General features: G+C 33.9%; 1 protein-coding gene and 1 long non-coding RNA gene across 9 annotated transcripts in view; both read right to left on the bottom strand.

The window, feature by feature from the left end:
- The window catches only part of LOC124445863 (fibroblast growth factor receptor 2-like), a 65,716-nt gene extending 44,433 nt beyond the window's left edge, over positions 1–21,283 (bottom strand). The window contains exons 1-16 of one of the 8 annotated variants that reach the window (XM_046996653.1): positions 20,987–21,162; positions 18,967–19,217; positions 18,615–18,710; positions 15,976–16,308; positions 15,569–15,680; positions 15,396–15,491; positions 14,829–15,077; positions 14,465–14,659; positions 13,993–14,100; positions 13,468–13,667; positions 12,830–12,952; positions 12,673–12,743; positions 12,556–12,596; positions 11,825–11,921; positions 9,536–9,653; positions 8,710–9,044 (exon numbers count right to left, since the gene is read on the bottom strand). In XM_046996653.1, the coding sequence (XP_046852609.1) occupies positions 8,934–9,044; positions 9,536–9,653; positions 11,825–11,921; positions 12,556–12,596; positions 12,673–12,743; positions 12,830–12,952; positions 13,468–13,667; positions 13,993–14,100; positions 14,465–14,659; positions 14,829–15,057 (1,293 nt within the window). In that variant the 5' untranslated portion in view covers positions 15,058–15,077; positions 15,396–15,491; positions 15,569–15,680; ... (2 more) ...; positions 18,967–19,217; positions 20,987–21,162 and the 3' untranslated portion in view covers positions 8,710–8,933. Of the gene's footprint in view, positions 1–8,709; positions 9,045–9,535; positions 9,654–11,824; positions 11,922–12,555; positions 12,597–12,672; positions 12,744–12,829; positions 12,953–13,467; positions 13,668–13,992; positions 14,101–14,464; positions 14,660–14,828; positions 15,081–15,395; positions 15,681–15,975; positions 16,309–18,407; positions 18,579–18,614; positions 18,711–18,966; positions 19,218–20,986 lie in introns of those variants that run through there. The other 7 variants (XM_046996651.1, XM_046996652.1, XM_046996655.1 and 4 more) reach the window with 7 other exon arrangements.
- Positions 4,883–7,773, bottom strand: LOC124445881. The gene is made up of 2 exons (XR_006948289.1): positions 7,664–7,773; positions 4,883–5,030 (listed from the first exon to the last, which is right to left on the bottom strand). It is a non-coding gene; the product is annotated as an uncharacterized LOC124445881 (long non-coding RNA).
- Positions 21,284–21,310: the final 27 nt, after the last annotated feature.

Below are 21,310 nucleotides of genomic sequence, written 5' to 3' on the forward strand. Positions count from 1 at the left end.
TCTGTTACGACAGAACGAGCTGAGAAGATAAACGCATGTGTCATGAGCAGCTACAAGGTTCTCACCCAAAAATGAGGGATGTTTCTCGGGTTTTGGGCACTCGCACTTCGAGTCTCCCGGGCGTAATGTACGGTCAGTTGCATTATCGATGGCTGGAAATGGATAAAAGCGATGCCCTTAAGTTAAACTGGGTAATTTTGACAAGACAATGACCCTGTCTTCAGAGGCCATACATGATTTACGATGGTGGCAGTCATCAATATGCACGACATACAGGCAAATTACTCACAATGAACCTAGCAAATGCCAAACTAATGTTGCGTCGTTGACAAGTGGGGCTGCTCCCTAAATGTTGTATGTGCTGGGGGCAACTGGACGCCCTTGGAGGCTTCCAATCATATAAACTATTTGGAGATTCTTGCATTATTGTTTGCCCTTGAGTCGTTTTCTTCAGAACTAAAAGGTCAACATTTTAAGGTATTAATTGATAATACTACCGCTGTAGCTTGCATTAATCAAATGGGCACATGCCACTCAAGGTCTATTCACAAGTTGACATGCAATGTCTGGACATGCTGCATTTCGTATGACATTTGGTTGACAGCAGTGCACATTCCAGGATTACAAAATGTCACTGCAGAGAAACAGAATGGCAGTTGAACAAGACTCTGTTTACGTGTGCCATTCAAAAACTAAACGTAACTCCGAACATTGATTTGCTTGCGTCAAGGTTGAATAATCAAGTGAAACTCTATGTTTCATACCAACCTGGCCCGTATGCTATAGCTGTCAACGCCTTTACGATATCGTGGGCCAATTATACATTTTATGCGTTCCCGCCTTTTAGCATTATTTCGCAAGTGTTACAAAAATAGTACAAGATAAAAGCACAGGACTAGTCTTAGTCCCTCACTGGCCAACACAAAGTTGGTGGCCAGCTTTAATGCAGATGCTAATAGCGCATCCTGTTGTTTTACCTAGAGGAAGAATGACCTTAACTCTTCCAGCTCATCCGGATCAAATCCACCCTTTCAATACAAAATTGGTGTTACTACTTTGCCATTTATCGGGGAACTCCTCTCTGATAGAGGCATTTCACCAGAGGCTTCTCAAATCATCATAGCAGTCTTGGCGGATCGGTACCAATATTCTACATACCTTAACTATTGGCGACAATATTGCAACGCAAACAGTATCAATCCTGTCGTGTCCTCTGTAGAAGAAGGCATTAATTTTGTTACAAAATTATACCAGGAAGGTTTATCCCACAGCGGTATTAATACTGCAAGGAGCGCCTGATCCACTATCCTAATGCTACCAAGTGGCATGTCGTTTGGTACTCATCCATTCGCTGCTAGGTTTGTTAAAGGTGTATTTGTTGCAAGACCAGCTCTTCCTAGATATGCCATGATCTGGGACGTTTCAGTGGTATTCAAACATCTTCGAAATCTCCACCCTCCGAAATTCTCAATTTGAAATCATTAACACTAAAAACAGTAATGCTTTTAGCATTATTATCTGGTCAGCCATGCCAAACACTTCATGCATTGGATATTTCTCATATGGAGAAGAAAGAAGATCGAATAGTTTTTCATGTGCACCAATTGCTCAAAACATCTAAGCCTGGTAAGCATGCTGCTCCTTAAGAATTTTGAGCTTATCCACAAGAGCCTGGGTTATGTGTATTCAATTACATGTCCCATTATCTAAATGCCACTGCACCCATACGAAATAGTGCGGGACATCTCCTATTAAGCTATCAAAAACCTTATTATTTGGTCACTTCAGCGACAATTTTCCGATGGTTAAAATACGTGTTAAAGGATGCTGGTATAAATACTGAGGTTTACAGTGCACACAGTACTAGAACTGCATCAAGTTCTGCGGCAAACGCATTGAATATTTCTATGGACACTATTATGAATGCAGCTACATGGCGTAATGAACAAACTTTCAAACATTTTATAATAAACCAATTGAGGCGAAGAACTTTGGTAATGATCTACTTTCTGCCATTTGTGAGACATGAATTGTGAAATTTCAATTATATTCTTTTGTTCTTAGTTATTGCTCATGTCCGCATTGCTTTAAAATCTCACACGACTTCCTAGTGACGTAGAACAGTGACGAAATAGAATTAGAAAATTAAACGAGACTTACCTGAAGTCGAAGTTTGATTGAAATTCTATGAGTTACTGTTCCGGAACTAGGAAGTCACCCACCCAACTACTAACTTATTTCTTTTCAAATGATGTTAAATACTACTTGCCTCCCAATACGTATGTGGACGTTCGCAATTTTTTTTAAAAACTGATCTTGATATCGCGCGCTCTATCTTCCTAGTTCCTTAACAGTAACTCATAGAATTTCAATTAAACTTTCGACTTCAGGTAAGTCTCGTTTAAATTTCTAATTTGTTTTGCCACCATTCAAGATGGCGGCTTACCTCACTCACTACTATACAATTTCGGCGGAGTCAGATATCTAGTAGATTGGGTTCTAGGTCATTATGCATGGCGCGTGCATAAACCACATGGAGATCAGCGTATTTTTTATTGAAAAACAATACAAGAGATTGTGGCAGATGTTGACAAGCGGTCACAGTTTTTTCATTTGTAGTGTGTCGTTTGTATCAAAGTCAACTTCTCAAAGCGTTAAGTCGAGTTCATTAACAATTTAAATACGAAAAATTTGCGTTCTGCGAAAATTAAATGGTCTACAATGTCACAGCTGCTTTAACATTCTCTTAAAGTATGGTACATACACCATGATGGACTAAAAGTATAAGTACAAAGAAAAATATTCAGTTCAATTTTATTTACAGTCACAGAGATGATATTTTCCAATGCTATTCAGTATGAAAAATTCAAAATAACATTGAAGATCCGAGAAACACCTCTGTGCGACTTTCAGGTATAAGATGATTACAGTCAAAATGAAGAATTTTTTCTCCTACATCAAGTACTAGTATCGTGTCTGGCATATTATCAAATGGGTATAACAAAGAAATCAAGGCATGAAAAAAACCATTTGAAGAGTTTACTTCTTGGATAAAGTCAATATATAATCATTTGTGATGGTGCGTTGACAGAAAGGAATTGATCTCTCGTCTAGCTCAAAGCCGGTCTCTTCACGTAGCACTAGAAGAAATAGTTACCAATAGTAAGTTATTGAAAGTCCTGAAGAAACCCGTCTAAGCAATGCCATTTAGTTACCTTTTAAGCATGCTACAAAGCATTTAAGTTTAAATGGAATGGTAGCATGCACCCAAACAGGCGATTCTTGATCACAATGCTCATGTACACAAGTAAGCTGGACAAACAATTTCCAAAGAGGTGAACATGATTGTCCTGTAGTTAATTCCCTAATCAATTATATTCGAATTAAATATTCATATTATTAGAGTAGTATTTCAATAGCTGTACATAGGTGTTAAGGGCATTCATTAAATTGTCTATGAAAAAGCAACGCTACAATGATCTTGTTTGCTTATTAAATTAGAAGAAAACGACAGGTGATGTTTGTGATTTACTTCTACCAAAAAAATTGATAGAAAATCTTACCATAGCTTTAGTATAGAGATGCTGTAGCATATCAAAAAGAAGTTGCAGATAAAGCACCTCCTTACCATGTAATAGTCATTGTAGAAACAAGGTATTAGAGTATTGGCTCTCTTCGTTTAGCATTGAGAGAAAGAATTACGAATAGTAAAAATTACTGAAAGACCTAGAGAAACTCTCTAGGGCAATGGAATTTTATGCTCCTAAACGCGAGCATTTCTGTTGGATGACGCAATGTTCTTTCAATTGAGGGAGAGAAGGAAATTTGCCACAAGCACAAGCCTGTCACACAGGCAGCATGTATTGCAGGGATTTTTTCAGTTCAAATTGATAAGCCAATTCGACTGGTAAGAATCCTATGGATCAGTCAGTCATGTGGGAAAACAATAAATGCAATTAAAAACACTTAGATAAAGTTAAGTTTTAATTAATTGCTGAATACCGAAGAGTTCTCATGAAAATAGCTCAGGGTTTTTTTACATGTGTTGTTTGAATTGTGTTCAGGTAAGGGTTTTTATTATGTTGACTGAATTGTGTTAAATATCGGTAAAGTGGTGAAATGAAAGCGCTGTTTTCAACTTTACAAAGCTAGACAAATCCTTTTCAAAGAAAAGCAAATGATCTTGTTTGTTTATGAAAAGAGAAGAAGGCCAAAGATCTTCGTAATTTACTCCTACCAAAAAAGGAGTGAATTACGTACTATAACTTTAGCATGGAGATGCTTGAGCCTAATGAAAGCGAAATAGCAGGTAAAGCATTATTATATCATATAATAGTCATAGCAGAAATAAGTAAATTTAACTTAAATGAGTTATTTAGAATTCTCTCGGTCACGCATCTTGGATTATGGTACCTCGAGACTGCTCCTATGAGAAAAAAACCCAGCTGAGTCATCACCCTCACTGCTCCCCAGAGAAGAAAAAATCCCAAGCTGACTCGTCTTTTACGAATGAACTTCAAAGGAGTGCTTCAGCAGAAAAGTCATTGCGACGATAATCCGTTACGATTATTATTAGTGATCGTAAAAACTAGAGAGAGATTGTAAATATACGCTTTCCTGCAAGTTACCAAAAGAAAGCTCGTCAATTAGCATAACTGACGTGATTTTCGATGATAACTATCAAAGGGTTTTAATGAGTCGAATGAAATTTCATCAAAATTTTTTTGTTAAAGCAAAAACTATTAACTGGGTTAAGAGTAATTTGGGATATCATTTATCATATTGAGTCGTCTTACCTGATTGAACCATGACATTGTAGCTCACTTGGCAACGGTTGCAGGTATATATATCTGATTTTGTCAAGTTTGTAACATTGAAAACATTTTTGCTTAAAATTTTTATTTGGTTGTTGTCAACATGTAAAATTTCTCGTTTGCTGTTCAGAATTTGAGCATTTAAATCGTTGTGATTTACACTGCAATTAAACATAACCCATTCACCAGGAAGTATGTATATTGGTATCGGTCTCCCTGATAAACATGAGAAAAAAAACAAATTTAGCGTAAATTATTTGTTCAAAGATGCAATTTTCGTAAATTTTCATCGCAGATAACGGTAAATTGAAATTGAGAGAAAACATTCATAAAAATAGTACTGAGTCATTTTCAATGAAAGATATAGTATGTATATAGGTTTGCTCTCGCCTATATAGGTTTGAGCGCTCTGGTTTCTCTACAATACAATCCATACAATGTGTAACCGTACGTCCTGTGTCCCAAGTGCAGGAGTCACCATTTTACAATGGTGATAGCCCGGAGGGCACATTGTTATACATTTTGTATATATATATATATATATATATATATATTGATGAGAAAGAAAAACTACAATTCATTTGTTTCGTGATTTCTCACTCTTCAGGGAGAATATTATCCCTGAAGAGTGAGAAATCACGAAACAGGCTTGTCGGGATGAAATTGTAGTTTTGTGTATTTTTCTCATCAATATTTAAGCTCTGCTCATAAGCATCGAGCACTGTACTTACGGAGATTCAAATAAACAAAACTTCCTATATATATATATATATATATATATATATATATATATATATATATATAATGAACTAAAATAAAATGGACAATTGCTGTCGCTACTCAGAGTTTCACGCCGTAGGGCGATCTTCAGGCAACTCTGAGTAGCGACAGCAAACAATTGTCCATTTTATTTTATTTTAGTTCATTTTATCATTTATTCATTTATTCGTTGCCTGAAGATCGCCCTACGGCGTGAAACTCTGAGTAGCGACAGCAAACAATTGTCCATTTTATTTTATTTTAGTTCATTTTATCTTACGCTCTTCTAATATATAGAATATTGAGCTTTTATCCAGGAATATTATCCATAATAATATATATATATATATATATATATATATATATATATATATATATATATATATATATAATATATATATATATATATATATATATATATATATATATATATATATATATAAATATATATATATATATTATGGAGAATATTCCTGGATAAAAGAGCGCTCAATATCCGATATAATTTTTCCTTCACCAAAGGAAAACACGTCGGCGTCATTTTCAATATAAATATTTGGTTTGATAAATTCTATATTTTCAAAATATAAATGATAACAACCCAATTTAGTAAATAATACAATGCAAAAGGTTGTCCATGATATACATGTCATACACTTTCTATTGTTTTCAACGTCGTTATCATTACATGATATTATATGAGCACTGTCTTTCACTCACAAGGCATCATCAGGCGAATCAACTAATATCCAACCAAGTCGGCCAGGTGTTATATTGAAACAGAGTTGTTAAATTATTTCCGGAAATTAAAAGAGAATTTTTGACCTTATACGGGATGAAATGAAGAGTTCTTACATGCATCCCACCCAACTCTGTTGACTCACGTTTCTGTATCTTGCACGCTCTAGAGAAACAACCCCATTTTATTTCAAATGAAAACATTCAGTAAGAGATCAGTTTTTTCCCCCAGATGCCTACTGATAAATACAAATTCAGACCACACAAGTGAAAAATAAAGACGACCAATTGTAAAATTTAGCTACGTCATTACATACATTAAAAAGACCAACCTGATATAAGAGATGATTAATTCATCTCTTGAAGATGGCTTTCTTGTGAGGAAACACAGTGTAGTGAACATGACAGAAATATGAAATTGTATAGAATTTGTATATACCAATTTGCTTTCATTTGCATGGTATATACATAATGTGACATGTAGTGTATTTGAACAGTGATTTAAATTTCCAAAAATTACAAACGATGGGAAATTAATTGAGACAAAATAACTAATTAATTTACCTTTGAGTTTTATCGTAACTTTCTGAGAAGATTTGTAGTGAACGGGTTTTCTTTCAATTGAGCTCTCGTAGCTTCCTACTCTTTCAAGTGTTATGTTAATTGGCAACTTGCAGTCTCTTTTGCATTCCTTTTCTGTCTTACCATTTCTTTTCCATGATATTCTGTAATAAATTGCTATTAAATATGAAGGGCCAATAAGCTTGCAATTCAATGTAACACGTTCCTTGTAATCATATATTGTTTTAGAATTTTCAGAGTAGAATTTTTCCCTATGAAAACTTTTTTTTTCTTAACAGAAATCATTGATGTTGGGCTTTTAAATTTTCAGAAAACTTGCTTGAAACTTTATCTACAAAATAGCATTTTAAGGATAAAAAATTTTAAACATGTAATTATTCCCCCTAACAACGCTCGTGCTTTTACACGTTTAGCCTTTACATAGTTCCCCTTTCTGTCTGAAGACCTGACGATGCCACTGAATCCTTTATTTTTTAATTATGTTTTGGTGTGATTTGATTTTTTTAAAGTTAATCACTTTAGCAGCTAACTTAAATGAAAATCTCAGATTTTGCAAAGTGCATGCTAGTTGGAGGAACTCAAAAGGACATCAAGCATCTTGTCGATGAAAATATTCTGCTGTTATACTGCATAATAGTAAAAGTTACAACAAAGTTACAACAAAGACTAAGATTTAACTTCATCATTAATTTTCTTTAGAAATGTTATTTCATTCATTGTTTTTTGGCAAATGATCAAAAACCCTCAAAGAATTCTGGATTATTACTCACCCTTCCTTTTTTTAGGACAACTTGAAATATTGGATATACTCACACGACTGTCAACCAACACAAAATACAACATCAACACTCCAAATTTATCACACATGAGCGTCATCTTTCAGGTTCTTTAGAAATATGTAAATACATTTCAATAAAATACTAAAATCAAACAACACACAAAGATACTCTATACATAGAAACGTGCATACCGTGTTTGTCTAAAAGTATACATGGGTTGAAATGCATAATTGCATTTTCTAAATGGTCTTCAGTGTGAAGCACATGGGGAAATTGTTTACTGTCACTGAAGTCTTTGATTTTATAAATGGGATTGTTTGATGTCCAGTCACTGAAGTTCAGTGGACTTATTCTTTGTGTTATGAATATATTGTGCTGTCATTTTAGTTTCAGTAAAGTAAACATTTAAATACTATTTTGGATGTATAGAATTTTTGTTATCATATTTTCAATTGTAATATATTTGAAAAAATTTAAAGGGCCCTCCATAGAAACCAGAATATTGTCTTTTGAAAGCTTCTCTTATGTAATTGATTGAGGCTTTACTTTTCATTGCAACATGTTATAATTAGCAGAATATTTACAACTTGGTTATTGACCATCTTTATATGATATCATAACAGTGTGTTCTAGACATTGGCAGTAGAAGATGTTTGGTTTTGTGTGGGGTCTGAATAACAAAAAAAGTCTTGGTAGGGGTGTCATTCTTATCCCCTGAGCAAAATTTTAGTCAGAGATTCAGGAAAATTAAATACTGTCCATTAAATACTTCATTCTCTATGAGAAAGACAGTATGAGAGAATCTAATATGTATTCCCCCTGTCAAACAAGGACTTGTTTTGAGAAGAATATTGAAAAGCTCTTTGTTACAATGGAATATTTGTTTGGGGGGGGGCTTAGCACCCCCATTTTAATTATTGGTGAGCAGCCCTTTAGCCCTACATTCTTCTGCCCTTGGTTCTAATCAAAAAGTACACAACAATTTAAATAAAACTTCTACATTTCTGCAAAAGTTTTCCAATGAAAAAGCAAAAAAGTGCTTGGATAAAGACTTGATTTCAAATATATCTTATTTAACAAGTGTGGACATCACACTAGCGTTAAAATATGCTCATTCTTTTTTGTTCAATACAATTGTAATGTATCTAGGCTATATTGCTAAGACTTCGTCTATATAAGTCAATTTGTCATCGATCTAACGATATTTTTCTCAACTTCAATCTTTATGAATGTGAAGTCAAAAAAGGATTTAAGCCATTGGTTAAGCCATTGGAGTCTCTTCCATTTTTCTTTCCTTGAATAATTTAATTTCTGCTTCTGACTGCGACATTTTTGTCGATATGTTCTGATTTTGTTCATAATTTTCCAAATCCTAGAATCATAAAGAAATAATTATTTTTTTAAGCATTTAAGAAGTAAATGATGTTTACTGTGTCGGTGTTGGCTCATTCAAATCTAGGAGACGTTTTAGAGAACGCGAGAGGAGATCAGTGCAAACTACAACCAAGCTCGTGTGCAAACGTTCCGTGTGCAAACTACAACCTATTGATAAACAACCGCCCGCCTGGACACGGGCTGTCACCCGATTAAGATTACAGATGTAAGAGGCAGTCTTAACTCAGCACATCTTTTGACGTTTCAAGCATTTTATCGTTGTGATAGGATTTGCATATCCTTATCAAAATTTGTAACAGATTACCATCAGCATTCATCAGCATTTATTTCAGTATTACACATTAATAAGCTGATTTTAAAATGCTTTTGCTAGGATATTAATATGGTAGAACGCTACATGAAGAAACTAAATGCTATCTTTTATCAACCATTTTTTAATGTAGTTCGTTGTTGTATCACATAGTTTACCTTCACTTTTTCACAGGATGAAATTGTCGGGACATTTTTTTCTACCATTTTTTTCGCTTCTTCAAATGTTGGACGAAGTTGTGGATTTTCAATCCAACATTTGTTCATCAAATCAACCCTGCAAATATATCAGGTTGATTCACATTCATATCCACTTTATTTCAGTTCTATTTATCATCGTCATCAGAATACAACCGCTTATGCTTTAAAAGAATTTTTTTATATGAAAAATAATCTTGACTTCGACACGTATAACAACCTATATTAAAAGTCCCCCACCCCACTCCTCAAAAAACAACTTAACAACAAAACTGTAATATTAGGAAATGAGGTATCTAATGTTCAAGATTGTTTATTGTTAAACTTAAGTAGTTGAACTTAATAAATTACTAAAAGCTGTCGGCTTGATTATAATTCTCTCTTGAACAGTATTATGAGAGTAGTTACTATTAAACGTGTAAAACCATTGTGTATTCTGTCTAACTTAAGGCAATCCAATTTCAACCCGCTGGTGTGGTCAAATTACTATAGAAAAGTCCGTAGTTTTGAAATATTCTGAAAGATCAGAGTTTTAGCTATCGAATGTCAATTTGTTGTATGTCGATGAAAAATGAACAAATGCGACCACGTTGAAACATTTTAGCCGAAATCAAATTTTTTACCCCTGAGAATTAAGTACAACCCAACTTTGGAATTCGATAATCACGTAAAAGTGAAAATGATTCAGTTTACGACAGAACAATGCACTTTTATTGTTCAAGTTGATAGTGTTGTTAAACAACGCGGGATAAATGTGCTAAACATTTTCCTGACCGACAAGAACCAACCTCAAAACAGTTTCGGCAAATGTTAGAAAGTTTTACAATCCAAATTCGAAACTCTGGCAGACGCCTCACTTGAAGATCTGTGGCAAATATTGAGGCAGACGAATTGCGTTGTCTGAGACAAGCCACTTTCAACCGAATGAAAAAGCTGCATGTTAAGATGTTACTTATGATAACGAATAATTGTTTGCTATCAACTCTCGCTTGAAGGCTATGCTTAGAGTTTCCCTAATGGGTTGTTAACAATGGCATGATTCCAAGCATTTTCATAACCAAAGTGATGAACTTTCTAAAGTGTCTGATGGGTGCAAGATAATGCTCTGTCACATTGATTAATTGCAATCCGTGATCGTTTGCGAGAGCTGCTTGATCATCGTGTCATACCTAAACATTATAATCTGCGATCCCCATAGCTGACCCCCTATGACATTTTTCTTTTGGATATCCCTGATAAGCAAATTTTACACCATCCTTCTGGTTAATCTTGCTGAGAACGTATCGAATGCATGGTTAGAGAAAAACACTCCAAGCAAGGCTACGCCGACGTCAGCCTGCATTGGCAGAAGTTTTGTAACATTTCAAATAATCGTGTGTAAATAGGTTTTAGGATGATGAGTGTATTAATTATTAAAGTTTGTTTATGACACTTTTGTCAATAATTTGTTTTCTTTGGAAATAAAATACGGGGTAGGCCAAGATTTTAACACGTGTTCGCATTTGCTTATCACCCCCCTCTCTCTATACACTACAAACAACATGATATTCGATAGCTGGAATACTTGTCTTTCCTGATATGAAGAAATAACTTTATTTTTTCAGTAATTTATGCACACCAGCTGATTGAAGTCAGATTACCTCCTCTTTAGAACACTGATTATATATAAAATCATAATAGTATTCTATAGCAAAGACTTTAATTTGATTGTCTTGCTACTCACAATTGAAAAATTGATAGCGAGTAGCGAAGTAATAGCGAATATTGAAAAATATGGCTGCCGACCTTGCTGTCTCGCGTTTTACTTGAGAAAGTATTTCTAGAGAAGACTAAGTTGCCACTTAATAGAACGCTAAGATAAGGTATAACAAAAAAAATAAAATTAAAATAACTAACCATGCATTGAGCAAGGGTCACTCGCTTTTTGGTATAAACAATATGTAGGAATAGAAATGCGTAAAATGTTAAAGAGAGCTGTTACTACCTTTACTTTTGTTTATGAATACTAGTATGACTCTACTAAAACAATTAGAGTACTCGCTCTCGATTTCTATGATGCGATAAATGATTCGGGCTTTGCCCTCATCAACTATTACCTCATAGAAATGTTGAGCTCGTAATGCAATTGTTAGATAATTGTAAACTTAGCAACAAGAATTGCTTTATTGACGCACGGACCATAGTTTTTTCAGTATATTTTAAGAAATATTGTGAAAAAACTGACGAAAGATGTATTAAATATTCTCTTACATGATGTCAGGACAGTAGATGGGTGGCTCCATTCGATTTCCGTTAAGCAAATGGGCATATACTTCACTGACATGTAAGCCGGGATACGGTGTCCCACCTGAAAGACATTTGAAGGTTTAAATCATGTTGTACAAGCAACACTTATTTGAACGAGAATGATTTTTGTGGGTAGTCACGCTCAAGCCCTTCTCAAACATTTAAACAGCTAAAATTTAGCTTTAAATCTCATTTTGTATATACTTCCTAGTATCATAATCTCTTTCATCTAAAGATGTCTTGAATCCAGAAGAAAAGTCGCACGATTTTCAAATAAATAGTATACAATCAAGCGGTTGTGGGTTTCTTAAAAACGATCTGTTTGGCTCTAATTTATATATTGACAATATTGTATTGTCAATATTTTCAATACACAGGAAAGTAAACATGAGTTCGATTTCTCGTGAGTGAACGACTTCCTCACAAAACGTTTCAGAGATAAATCGTTGGACATTGAGTTTATCTTTTAAATTTGTGAAATTTCTTCAGGACGTCGCTACTATTTTGTTTTGTGGCAAGCCTATTTTTGAGGGGATGAAAACACGTAAGCCAAGCTACCCCTCTTGTACGCTCAGCGTACAAATTTTTGTTTTATTTGTAATCGCCCTTAAGAATTTCACTAGTTTCCATCATCAGTCATTAGTCAATTTCCCTATTTGTCGTTATTTTTCTCTTACGTGTTTATAGAAGCTTACCTAGGGTAAACAGTTCAAATAAAACTACTCCAAACGACCACCTAAATCAATTATGTAGAATTGTTAGTAAACTTAAAAAAGTGAAAATATATGACATTTTATATAAGCAAATCATACATATCAGACTTCTCCGTGTAAACAGAATCCTTGATTGATTCAATTGCCATCCACTTCAAAGGAAGTAATCCCTATCATCAAGAGTTGTTATCATGAACTGAAGAATAATGCCAAAATGATCGCACAAAAAGCTAGTGTTTCAAATGCAAGCACTAACCGGTGTGTTCTTCGTGTAAACTTGATACTTGTAAATATCTCTTGCCAAGCCAAAGTCTCCAACTTTGGCTATGTAACCTGTACCAAGTAGAATGTTACGAGCAGCCAGGTCCCGGTGAATGATCTGTTGGTTTAACAAAACAAATTTATTTTGAAAATTCGTGCATTGAAATAAAATTCTCTCTAAACTCTTTCAGTTGAACTCTGTAGTGAAAACTTGTTTTTGTTAGTTATTTTATGTTGTCTTATTTTCAGCGGTCAGACAGTACGTTATGTACATCAAATAAATTTCAAACAAAGCGACAAAAATTTTATTTAACACCCATAGAGACGAACAAAAACTATCTTTAAACGAGTATTCGACAACTTGACTTCGATTGAGCCTTTATCTTTAAGTTTGTTAATGCTTGCAAATGAAAATCTTAAGCTTAGAATTGTACAGTTGAAGAACCCAGAAATATAAACTGGCACGTTCGTCTTTGTTCAAAAATCTCTCTCGTGATTTTGCTCATTTCTTTCTCTTCCTTTAAGCTATCGCTATTTGTCCGTTCTACTCCATCATTAACACAATATATACATACAAAGCTATCACACCTACAATACACCTCTTTGCCCAGGTGTAGGTTTATATTATTATACCTTCCTGGATATTAAGAATTCCATGCCTTGTATGATATGATACGCCCATTGAATCAGATTTTGTGGTCCAAAATCTAGTGATAAATCGTTCATCAGGTATTCCTTGTCTTGATTGTATCTGTTTCGACTGTCACGGAGAAATTGACGAAGATTTCCGTGTTCACAGAACTCCGTAATAATACACAAACTTGTTCTTTCACCTATAATTAAATAATTTAATGCAAAAATCTTTCTCAGTGGATGCACATACATGTAGGTTTCCCAAAACAGGAAACTCTCTAAGTTCTTTTCGTCACATCGTTATTCGTTGGGATATTTTTTAAGCCATTATGTGAGGGAACTTTCTCATGTGTGAACATGACTTTTCATTTTCCAATCATAATTCTTTACTTAAATTACGTAACTTCACTCCATTTAGGAAATGAACGTATATTTTTCCCATTATTGTTTAGTTCAATAATCAGCCTCAAAAGTGTGAATGGTTATTAGTGCTCAACAAATATCCCGCTTCAAAATATAAACAACCTTTTGTACAAGCTCCTAATATGTTTACAATGTTTTCATTTTCGCCAACATGAATCAATATTTTCAACTCTGACTGCAAATCAATGAGTTTGTTTCGATCACCATCATCTAAGGAAAAATCATTAAATTAAAAACTGAGACTTAGCTATCAAGGTTATTAACCTTAAATGTTGATATATGCTTACGATCATCAAAAGAAAAACCGACCTTTTTTTTGCAAAACCCAACTTGCCATATTATCTATAAAGACTGATAATATTTCAAATAATAGTTTTACTAGGTATCATATACATAAAGTCTTTAAATTGTGTATAAAATTGCCACCTAGAAAAAAGTAAACTCCTTCCGCTTGTATTCAAAAACTTATTAATTTTTATCTGTTTGCTCAATCCTATATTTTTCATTAAAACCATGCAATGAAACATAAAATTATGAATAATAATCTTAATGAAAATGTTTATAACCGCGAAACCTTTGATTTTCTTCACAGCAACTTGAGTAACTTCTCTGCTGTACACGTAACTGTTTCTTTTGACCATTCTGTTAAAAAATGAAAATCTTCTTCGACTTCCTTTTTCTCTTAGGATATCCCTTGGACGAAATGCTGAGATACCGACTGCTTCTGCAAGCCAAACCACCCCAAATTCACCAGACCCAAGTTCATTTACTGAATAAAACATCAATATTACAGAACAAAGATGTGAGTATATCACATGATAAATTTAAAAAGTTGTCGCTCATGACAACAACGCCTATTACTTTTAGTTATTGAAAACAAGACATGCTACTAAATGCAGACATAGTGTGAGATAAAATTAAGTTTAGAAATAACTTACTGAATTTTATTCTTTCTCTTGGAAACTCCCATTCTGGTATGAATGGAAGACTTTGTATTTGCTCGTGTATATCTCCATTCATATCAATCTTTTCAATGTAGTCAGGAAATGGAGGATAAGAAAGAAGATAAAGGCCACCGTAAAGTTTCTTCCTTTTGTACAATACATAAGAAGTAATGAGCAAAATGACAAGAGTGAGGACGCCTATAGGTATGACCAACATCATCATTGTTTTCTTCTATCCATTTTCTTCTTGACAAATAAAAAGTCACTTACGATGTGGTTAAATGTATCAACACTTGTTTGCGAGCAATAAAGATTTTATTTAAATTATAGGTTTTGATGCTGCTGTATAAAACTACCTTGCTCAGTACTTATACTCTTTTGTTAAAATGGTTTTCGTTCAACTGTAGGCTTTTATGAAAGTCTTGATGATTTTGCATTAATTCAACACAATTGCCTTGATATATGTATGGCAACGAAATCGTAATGAAGATCAAGTGAGACAATGTGCCGATGCACAAATTTCAATGACATACAGAAGATCGATATTAGTGAAAGTCTTACCTGTTGGTTTGGATTCTTTTGTAACTGTTATTATTGGTGATGTATCTATTTCACCGCTATTGTTGGCAGTACAGCGATACCTGCCTGCCTTCTTTACTGTTAAAGAATAGTTTGATGAAATATATTCCATCTCGTTTTTATGATCATGACAGATATAATTTTGGCACATGTACCATTTGAAGGTTACTTCTTGTAGGTCAAATTTCTTCTTCAACGTACAGTTTAGGACCGAAAATCCTTTCTTTAAAAATCTTTTTGTGTCTTTAATGTCAATTTCAGGTACAACTGAAAAAAATAGATGTAAAAACTAAAACTGATCTTTATATTATGCATGACTCAAGCTTAATCTTTGAGTATGATACATTTCAAAACAACCTAAATAGCTATGTTTTTCTGGTATTTTTTCTTTGGAATTTCGAAACCGTTATTGAATTAAAAGTTGAGCTTCTAATCTGAGTTTTGCTTGGTGCACAAGGGCGCATAATGTACAAGTGCCATTTATTTGCCTTTCGTTTGTATGCAAATGTTTTGTACGCTAAAATTTCAGTTTTATTTTCTTTGTAAATCAAACAGGACTGACCTAGTTTTTTTATTGAAATCTTCTTAATTTCATTTCCTTTTATATTGATAGCATTTATCTGATAGGTTAAACTGTCATCAGGGAATCTGACAGACTTTACTTCGAACTTGTTTCTTGTAATTTTTTCTTGTCCGTCATGATTTTTGCAGTGTTTTTCATGCGCAGAACAACTTGTTAGTGACCGATAGGTTGATCCATCATATTTCAAACGCGACCAAAAGATATCGGCAGCAGGATAAGACGTAACGTTGTAGGTAAACGTCAAATTCTTTCCTTCACCAAGTGAGAACTCGTCTGCGTCGTTTTCAATGTAAATTTTGGGTCTGGCAAGCTCTAGAGTTAAGAAGAAAAATGTGAAGAAAACATGCTTTCAAAATGTTTGAAAACGCTTTCGATATGCTTTAAAAATGTAAAGAAAACGAGAAAAATGCGAAGAACATGAAAAAATGTGAAGAACAATTACTTTTTACAAAATTGTTAATTGATTAGTGTAGATGACCAAGAGAGATTAAATGACTATTTATAACAGTGTACGATAAGCGAATTGTAAAAAAGCAACGTAGTTTGAATAAACCTCGAATTTCCCGCAAACCTAAGCTAAATGTTTATGCCTTCGACTGTTTTTTGTTTTCTCCGTCATGACATTTTACTCTTGCACTTCCATGAAAATGAAATTTTTTGGGTTATTTTCTTTATTTTTGAAGTGATATAGCGCTGTTTCTATGTTCCAGATTTCTTCTAACGAAGTGGTGACGGTCTCAATTAAAAAATGTCTTATGAAATCTTACAAACAGATTTTCGCCAATTTTATTTCATCTCACGAGGAAATGATCGTCGACAAATATGATCCATTTTCACGATGTTAAAATAGTCCTCTGGGCACTTTCCGGTATATTTAGATTATTTGATTTTTCTCTATAGGCACTGTGAAGAGGATTTGTTTCCCTTTGTGTCACTTACAAGACAAACTTTGCATAGTTAGAATAGAGTTGGGTCAGTTTGGTAGAACACATATTTCCCGTCGTCTTGAAAAATTTGTTCAAAGTGCCTATGGTGCTAGAATTCTGCAGTATAATGCTCAACATGAACATGGGTTGTGTACTAAGGCGACGGAATTTACACGTTTGTAAGAAGATTTAGTTGATGGTTCATTTAGTTCTTTTTGTTTTTAGTATATCAAATGACCTTGCTTATCAATGAAAGATTGGCTGAACTTTGATGTGGTTTCATCTTTGGCTATATTTCAACGTTCACTGTGATTTGGGCTATTTTAGAGCAGTTTGCTTTGTACTAATTCAAAAGTTGTGTTTTAAGCGTTTTATCGGAAGCCTATTCCCATACAACATATTGTTGAAATAAATCTAATAGTTTTGGAAGAAGGTGCATTCAGGTTGGACGTTTTCTCAATACTCGGATTGCAGGTGATTTATATTATCCTTAGCATTTCATGCATCTACACTTAATCTATCTTCCTCATGCATGATTTGCTTCAAGAAATCGTCGTTTCATCCTTTCAATTTTATATAGTGAGTGTGTTTAATCAGATTTCTCAACATCTTGGTTTTCTGATGAGGCTTTTTTCCAGATTTTTCTTTGTTTGCTCTTCATGATTTAGATGGTCAGGTTGACCGGTCACCGGTGTTAATTTCATCAAATTCGTCTTACGTTTTCACGAGAAGGTGAGCCAATGGGCTTATGTTCTCTCTAAGCTTGTGTTCTAGAGACAGACTGTAAGTGTTTCTAGTTGATTCTTTATCAGGCTGAATCATAACTGGTCAGCATGTAGATGGGTAATCCATTTTTGGAATTTGATTTCCGTACGTTGCTCCAAAGATACCCTTGTGCTCCTGTTTGGGATTAAGTCCAAATCTTTCTTTTCTAGCCCTTTAATACAAACGTTAGAGTTCCTAACTACTACTAAAATAACTTATGACGCTTAAGAAAATGTTGTAAGTTTAACGCTCGAAGTTTTGACTCCTTCCAATGACCCAAAATCATTACAGGCCTTGCTGAATCCCGGTTAGCCGGGATCAAGTGAACAACCCTTTAAAAGGCATAAACGCAAAAAAATCGAAGTTTTAAAGATCTCTTGTGGGCAAGCGCTTGCCCAAATTGTCTGAAAGCTTGTAAAACACAGGCCATGTTTTTACTCAGTGTGATAAAATTGTTTTTACGATGAGAATATTTCGTGCGCATGGCCTGTCTTTTAAAGACTTTATTATCTGTTGTTTCACATTTTAAAAAAAAAACATTACCAGCGGTACCAGAGAACTTTAAATTACTTAGAATAACCAAACGTCTTTGCTTATTCCAAGCGCGTCTTGTTTTAGAGAATTTTTCCTAGAGTATACGTTTTGATACACACTGAAGTTCTAAAAAAAAAGGCCACAAAAAAGCAGAAAACGGCTTTTCATTTACTTCAATGGAATTACCTTTGACTTTCAAAGAAAAGCTTCTGTATGATTTATAATTAACATACTTTCTTTCTATCAAGCATAAGTAGGTTCCTTCAGATTCTGCGGTAATATTAAACGTTATTTTACAGTTCTTTCGGTTTTTTGTTTCACATTTCTCTTTGTTTCCTCCATTCTTCTTCCAAAAAAATTTATAGCATATGGAAGAATATATGAATTGAATACCAGCAATATTGCAATCTAGCGAAACATTGTCACCAAGATCATATTCAGTTTTTTTTGGTTCTACCGTAATTGAAGGATTCGCATAGGATGGCACACCTGTAGAAAAGACAAAGGGGCCTATGAATTCCTAGACAGATCAATGTATTCAAACTCACTTGCTCATATTAATTTGTTTTCAAATCATTGAAATTGGCAATATCACATTGTAGAAATGATATAAGACTCTGCGAAAACTATTTTAAAACATGATTTTGAAACATTATAGTTTAATTTACCACGTTTCTCGGTAATGACACTCGTGTAACCAAGAAGGTATTAAATAAACAGTATCTAAAACATACAAAATACCAACTTTTTGAGGGATGACACGTATAGTTCTTTTCTCATTGCAAGCTTTGCAGATGTACTCTTTGTGGTCTTGTGTTACTTTTGTCACATTGAAGATATTTTTTACTACAATTTTAATGTTTTTGTTCTCAAAATGTAAAGGCTTCTCGTTTTCATCCAAAAGTTGAACATTAATGTCATGGTAATTAACTGTGCAATTGATAAGCACCCATTCACCAACAAGCCTGCGTAGCTGACGTAGATCTTCCGATACAACTGTAAAAGATATAATACTTTTACAAAAAGGGGCTTATTTGCATCTTCAGTTAATGAAATGCCAGCTAAATGCCCCAGCAAAACATCACTTAATAAATTCATAGAAGGAAATCAAATTGTAATTTGTAAAAATGTCAGTCATATATAATCATAAAAGTTTCACAAAGAAGAACCAAGTTTCACAAAAGAAGAACTTTAGGAACTTCATGTTATAGATTAAATTTCACTGTTGGCAATTTCGAAACATTGTTCTTCTACACTCCGAACCACCATATTACCTTTAAAACGGATTCATGCAGTATTCGTTAAAAAAATATCATGAAAGTACAGCTGTACACCAGTTGTACATTGTACTTTTTAAACGTTTTCTTTGATCATTCGCTCAAACGATGTCATCAAACTATACAACTATGTTGTTGAATGTGTTGTGCGTTTTTTGGATTTTCTATAACATTTTTATTCTGTATAATGAAAGCTGTATATGTGCAATGTATTTGTGCTATCAAATATTTTAAAAATTGGAGAATTTATGTTCTGTCGATCGTTTCCTAATTTAAGTATCTTAAAATCATGTTTTATTTTGTTGTTGCGCAACAAACCTGATTGTGTTGTACTTGTTTGGTTAGTATGAATGAACATACATCCCAAACAAAGCATGCAAACAATGTTAAAAAAAGAGTCAACAGCAGTTTTTGGAGATATTTTATCTAAGACAACAAAAAATTTTTATACACTTTAAGCTTAACAACAAACTAGCGTGTGTAAATGTGTTTTTTTTTTATAACGTAACTTGATATTTTTCCCTCGAAAATATCTTGCTGTAGCATGAGCTAATTCTGTTAGATGCAATAAAGCACAATATGAGCCAAAAAACGACACTAAATCACTTCTTTCACGTTTTTCTTCTGGAAAGAAGGTAAACAAACATCGGTCGCCGAAAAAAAGGCATTATTTCAGGGAGAAGTTTGACAAATCTTAGATGTATGTTGGCTTCAGACAAGCATAGGACAAAACTATGGGAGTTGTCGTTCTAGATATATTTTAGTTCAATGTATTGGAGTTAATGTTCCAATCTTTTAATAGAGTTCACTGGTACCTGCTATTTAAAATTCTCATCGTGCAATGTGAAGTCACTAGTTGTGTAAAAAGGTTATTACATAAACTAGAATATCTTGAGAACGATTAGTGACGCGAACAAACTGTTGTAAAAGGTACACTCTCACTTTGAAAGTTATGTTTAATGAATGTATCATTTCAATAGCACAAGTTTCACGTCATATGCCCTTTGACGAAAGGCAAAAGATGAAATGATAATTAATATGAGCTTGCTCCGTCGCCATCAAGTCAGAAAACAGAATTCAGAGTTGTTACATTGTTTATTAATAATATCAGTCTAATTTAATTTTCAAAATGTGAGCTGACGAAATGTCAAAAAATGTTATGCCAATCATATGATTTTTACCGATGTCTGTTATTCACTGGTTGCAGAATCGACGTTCTCAATATAAACGCCAGAAGAAATTTTACAGTGGTTTTCTACATTGTTCACAGCACTCTTCGCCAAATCAGTATATTTCTACATTACTGCAACGCTAAACGTTATTTTAAGGTATAATTTACGACTTGGTTTAGTCTTAGTTCCGTCATACATAATAAATGTTGTTATGAGGCTTAATTATACAGCTCTTTGTTCAGCAGTTGATTTTAAGGAACATGTTGAGAATAAAGCTAAATAAGGATAGACCTAATAAGAATATCTTATTACTTACATTTTATATTCCTTGTACAATTCTCGGGTGCACTTGCACAGCTCTCAATCAGCGCTACATATAACAGCAACACTGCTACATTGTTTTGTATCAAAGCCATCTTTGGGTTTTCTGAAATATCATGAAAAGGACGAGAAAGCTTTTTACGAACGATCTACGAATGGTTGTGATGTTAATGACACTTGGAGTGTTTAAGGAAATAGAGACCATGCGCTAAAGCCTACGTGAGTGTTGTTGCGCATTGTGCTCAACAGCTGTGCGTATCTTGGTGTTCTATGCAAAACTTTGACCAGATGATATATTTAAATAGAGTTTATACCTATA

This window comes from Xenia sp. Carnegie-2017, unplaced genomic scaffold (genome assembly GCF_021976095.1).
Source record: "Xenia sp. Carnegie-2017 unplaced genomic scaffold, XeniaSp_v1 HiC_scaffold_22, whole genome shotgun sequence".
NCBI lineage: Eukaryota > Metazoa > Cnidaria > Anthozoa > Malacalcyonacea > Xeniidae > Xenia > Xenia sp. Carnegie-2017.